Source organism: Lottia gigantea, assembly GCF_000327385.1.
Source record: "Lottia gigantea unplaced genomic scaffold LOTGIsca_87, whole genome shotgun sequence".
Lineage (NCBI taxonomy): Eukaryota > Metazoa > Mollusca > Gastropoda > Lottiidae > Lottia > Lottia gigantea.
Window position 1 is genome coordinate 63812 of NW_008710867.1, and position 5376 is coordinate 69187.

General features: G+C 39.1%; 1 protein-coding gene across 1 annotated transcript; it reads right to left on the reverse strand.

Annotated features, from left to right (window-relative positions):
* Positions 1-2: 2 nt before the first annotated feature.
* On the reverse strand, positions 3-5047 carry LOTGIDRAFT_197485 (hypothetical protein). Its single transcript, XM_009067837.1, has 10 exons — positions 4474-5047; positions 4088-4174; positions 3748-3951; positions 3139-3303; positions 2622-2808; positions 2111-2297; positions 1472-1635; positions 961-1025; positions 349-691; positions 3-184 (listed from the first exon to the last, which is right to left on the reverse strand). Exons 1-9 carry the CDS (start codon positions 5036-5038, stop codon positions 375-377), a joined length of 1941 nt encoding a protein of 646 aa, XP_009066085.1. The 5' UTR covers positions 5039-5047; the 3' UTR covers positions 3-184; positions 349-374.
* Positions 5048-5376: the final 329 nt, after the last annotated feature.

A 5376-nucleotide genomic window follows, 5' to 3' on the forward strand; every position in this document is an offset into this window, starting at 1 on the left:
TTCTTTTAATTATTTTAATTTGTTTTTAACTTTATTATTAACGATCCAAATTTTCAAAATGGCTTCGCTATATCATCCAGATTATGGTGTAAATTTGGTTAAATATGCAAATTAAAGGCGTTCACACTGCCATTTTATTTTCATATAATTGTCCCTTTGTTTTTTTAAATCAAACTTTCGTTCCCTTTGTTTTTAGAATATTTTTTGTAATCAAACTTTCGGTCCCTTTGTTTTTAGAATATTTTTTGTAATCAAACTTTCGTTCCCTTTGTTTTTAGAATATTTTTTTTAATCAAACTTTCGTTCCCTTTGTTTTTAGAATATTTTTTGTAATCAAACTTTCGGTCCCTTTGTTTTTAGAATATTTTTTGTAATCAAACTTTCGTTCCCTTTGTTTTTAGAATATTTTTTTTTCGTATGTCGGGATCAACGAATAATTCTTTTTCGGCTATCACCTGAGGTGTCTCATAGTCGATGTAGAAAGGTTGTTTTTTCTTCAGAGCCACCACCAAGGCAATGATGTAGAATCCAGAGCAGGCTATTCTACACAGGGTAAAAAGTAAATGGTATTTGACTCTAAAATCTACACTATCGTACAAGCTACAGGAGCCGTTGCCGGAACAGCTGGTGGACCAGATCAAGCAAGTCGTGTCTATCATCCGACCGTACACTATGGCACCAGGGAAAAATCCTGAAATGGAATAAAATGAAATGAAATGAAAGGAAAGGAATTGGAACTTTATTTTTCTTCTCGAAGACGATCAACATCATGCAGTTTGCAATGAGGAACATTTACTCCAGTCTATCCTTTTTCGATTCCAACTGTCGACGGATCTTGTTACACACATTTGCTCAGTTTACTGTCCCTTTCCGACTAAACGCCTTTGCCATAAAACCACTCCAACCTGCATCACTGACAGGCAAACCCCCATTTGAGCTATAAAAAGAAAGATGACTTACCCAATAAAGTATTAAGAAATGCAGACAGTCCCGTACCTAGAGGCTTGTCCTTTTCCCTTATCGACCTACAAAGACGGTAAACATCCATGTGAATATACAATCACTCGAGAGTTTCCAGCCAGCAATAGAGGGAATTCATGCCCAAAACAGCAGTGTTAAATAGGGCATGTTAGAGGGGAAATCCTTAGGTAAGTGTAGCTTTTCAGCTTCTGCTAATGCTAATACTAATGAAGTCGGACAACGTCTGTCATTGTGCAACAAGTGAAAGAAAGAACCAACTATTTTATTTAGCAAGGATTGCAACATAGGCTCATGAGGATCCTTTCTACCAGAGCTGGTCCGTGACCAAATTTCTTGGTAATGATCCTTTCCCATTCATCTGTACCATTACAGCTGGTTCTAATGCATTAATGAGGATCCTGTCTACCAGCTAGTCCTTGACCAATCATCTTGGCATTGATCCGTAACCTTTCACAACTGGTTGGACTCGATAAATACAAAGATATCATACCTGACGTATACAATAAAACTGGGCATTATGGTCAAAGTTGTGGCAAAAGCAGCGACAAAATTAAAAGCTACATAAACCCACAGCATAGTGTCACACTCTCCACCACATAGCCCGGGCTGAGCCGTCGCATTCTTCTCTCCAATACAGGTACAGTTGCTGAATATCTGAAAACAGATACAATTTTATACAGAAGGTTTTTTTTAAGTGGATGTCTAATGGACTTTTTAGGGGATGTCTAATGGACTTTTTAGGGGATGTCTAATGGACTTTTTAGGGGATGTCTAATGGACTTTTTAGGGGAAGTCTAATGGACTTTTTAGGGGATGTCTAATGGACTTTTAAGAGGAAGTCTAATGGACGTTTTAGTATATGTCTAATGGACTTTTAGGGGAAGTCTAATGGACTTTTAAGAGGAAGTCTAATGGACGTTTTAGTATATGTCTAATGCACTTTTAGGGGAAGTCTAATGGATTTTTTAGAAGATGTCTTATGGACTTTTAGGGGAAGTCTAATGGATTTTTTAGAAGATGTCTTATGGACTTTTAGGGGAAGTCTAATGGATTTTTTAGAAGATGTCTTATGGGCTTTTAGGGGAAGTCTAATGGATTTTTTAGGATGTCTAATGGACTTTCTACATACCAAATCATCTGTGTTCCTACATCCAGCATGGCACGGTGAAAAATAATTCAAATCATCGGAACCACACACTGGAAAATACATCTTATCATCGCAATCACATGCCGTGACGTCACAAACCCCTTTCATATACGTCATATTATGTGGCGTCATGTACGATATACTCTCATTGTTGGAGGCAATTAGCTCGCTGAAAAATATATAAAATTATATTCATCGGGACCTTGAACAGTTCATCATTACTCGGCCTCCTGGTACTAAGATCCCCACGATTCCAGTCGAATCAGCTGTAAATGGGTATGGGTAATCTAGGGAAAGAGCAGATTGAGACGTTAAGACGTTCGGTCAGGGACAAGACAAGCTAGAGAGGATCCTCGAGAGCTTAAGTTTTTAACCTTGTAAAATATTGGTACAGATACGTAACAGTTGACAAAGCTTACTGAAGCAGGGTTCAAGGTGCCGCCATTGTTACTATATATAGCCCCACCATCAAATGAGTTTTAACAGTACTAACCTATTCACTCCCATGTGAAGATTGGGCGGATCACAGCCCAAGAAGAAACCAGAGCAAGATAGACCAATAGACACCACTGTTGTGATGACCACAAACTTCAAACAGGTCAGAGGCTTTAGCTTCAACCTGGTGGTGAATATTCCGCCAACCATTATTCCAAGGGAAGCACCAAAAACATTCATTGTTCCTGAAATTAGCAGAACGTGCTGGGATTAGGAGTACTCGTGGCTCGTATGAAGGTGATCCAGATCCACCTCGCCTCTGAGTCGAAACACTCAGATCGGGAACTAGACCAAGACACTCTTAACTACGGTCAGCTGGATGATCGCAGATTCCGACCAATCAGGTCAACGACAAGATATACATATTTGCAGCAACACGAGCATCAGCAATTTTGCAATCGCCAATGAACTTCGATCCCCTTTATTTTAGCGATTGATTCGGTTCTTCCAAAATACCACACCAGTTGCTAGCTGATACAAAGATGCTCTTTGGCTTTAGATTATCAAAGTCTTACCTAACAGGACATTGGCCTTCCATGTTGGTATACGGTATTGGGATTCGAGGTACTTCGGCAGATACGCCAACATCCCACTGATGGAAAGCAGCAAAATACAGGACGCCATATTACTTAGAATATAGATAGGCGACGTCAATAATCTCAAAACAGACTTCATTAATTCTGAAAGAAAAAATCAGTCGATGAAAACAAAAAATAATCATTATGAAAACAATAACAATGATAATGAAAACAATAATGATGATTATGAAAACAATAACGATGATTATGAAAACAAAAATAATCATTATGAAAACAATAACAATGATAATGAAAACAATAATGATGATTATGAAAGCAATAATGATGATTATGAAAACAATAATGATGATTATGAAAACAATAACGATGATAATGAAAACAATAACGATGATTATGAAAACAATATTGATGATTATGAAAACAATAACGATGATAATGAAAACAATAACGATGATTATGAAAACAATAATGATGATTATGAAAACAAAAATGATAATTCCGTAAACAAGAAATGAATTTTAAATACCACTTTCAGTTTAATTGTGAAAAGTGAAAACTCAAGAGTAGATTGGCATCATGTCTTACCTTTTATATCTGTACAGAAGGTTCTTTTAATCAGCAAATCTTTCTTTTTCTTTTTCAATTTATCCAAATGTCGAGGTCTGGTTTTCATTCTCTTGGGAAAGCACAGCAACGGTGTCCCTACGATAATTCCTATACTACCGAAAAATAGAAACCCCAACCACCATGCTCCGATCCATCTTGGATCACTAGTGGACATGCTGGTATCTACAACGACACGGCAAATAGATATAGGTTTATAAGTGACATCCTTGATAAAAATGGACACTGTATATCGGTTTTTCGTCTCTATTATCCCAAGCAGATAAAAAAAATGTGAAAAGTATAGTAAATTTTGACTTACTTTCCAGCGTAACGTAAAATCGACTGAAGACTCCACCTAGAACAAAGCCAAGAGCTGGTCCTAGAATACCCATACCAGAAATAATACCTGGAAAATTCAAATAGATACTCTGTATGGACGAGAAATGGACGAGTATTGGATGAGCAACGGGCGAGCACTGGGTGAGCAAAATACGAGTAATGAACGAGCAATTGATGGGCACTGGACGAAGACTGGATGGGCACTGGACGAAGACTAGATGGGCACTCGACGAACACTAGGTGAGCAATGGATGATCAATGGATGATGACCTAGCACTTGATGAGCAATTAACGAGCAATTAACGAGCAATTAACGAGCAATAAACGAGCAATAAACGAGGAAGAGATATAAACTAGTATCCTTACCTAAAAACATTGGAGTTTTCGTTTGTTCCACGTTATCATCAACGTATGTTGCCAGAAAGGGATATCTGGGCGATTTACCAAAGCCTTGAAAACACATTCCTAGAGCTAAAAACAGGATAGCCACTGTTCGTACTGTATTGTCATTGGTGGCTAAACTAGCCGTAAGGGCACAGTGATCTGTTGCGTTCAATCCCAAGGAACTGTTCACACACAAGGCTCCATTTTGTAACGGACTACTTAACGTAACTGTAACGTTGCCTACAACGGAACTGAGTCGATGACTGTCAACGTTCAGAAAATGTGGCACACTACACAAGATGCCGGATATGCCGTAGAAGATGGTAGATAACGCAAGAACTCGAGGTATGTGCGTCCGACGTGCGATATAACTCATAAACAGTGTGGTTAACAAGTAACCGATGTCGTTACTGCTCAATATCAATCCGCTTACAGTCGAACTTAACCCAAACTGTTTTTCCAGCGTAGTAATCTGCGAGTTGATATATATCTGTAGTGATGACGTCATTATTCCTGATAGTCCGTAAATTCCAGCGAAACATCCCATCGTCGCACAGCACTGGAGCCCTTGCGGTTTACACAGTCCGATTCCGCAGTCGGTTTTGCTGTCATGCTGCGACTGTTCAGACGGTTTGGCGTAACCGCCGATCCTCCTTACGTTTCTATGCGCCATCTTGAATTGCCTAAAATGGTAAAACGAGTATGGTTACTAATGGTGGGGATAGGGAGGGGGGGGGGGGGGGATAACCGAATGACCGCAATAAACGCATATTCGACTATTGTCAGTTCATCAAACCAAGTTTCAGCTACCCGCACTCCTTTTCGGGGGGGGGGGGGGGGGAGTCTCTTTCTATCAGCTTATCTGTACCCATTTACAGCTTGGTC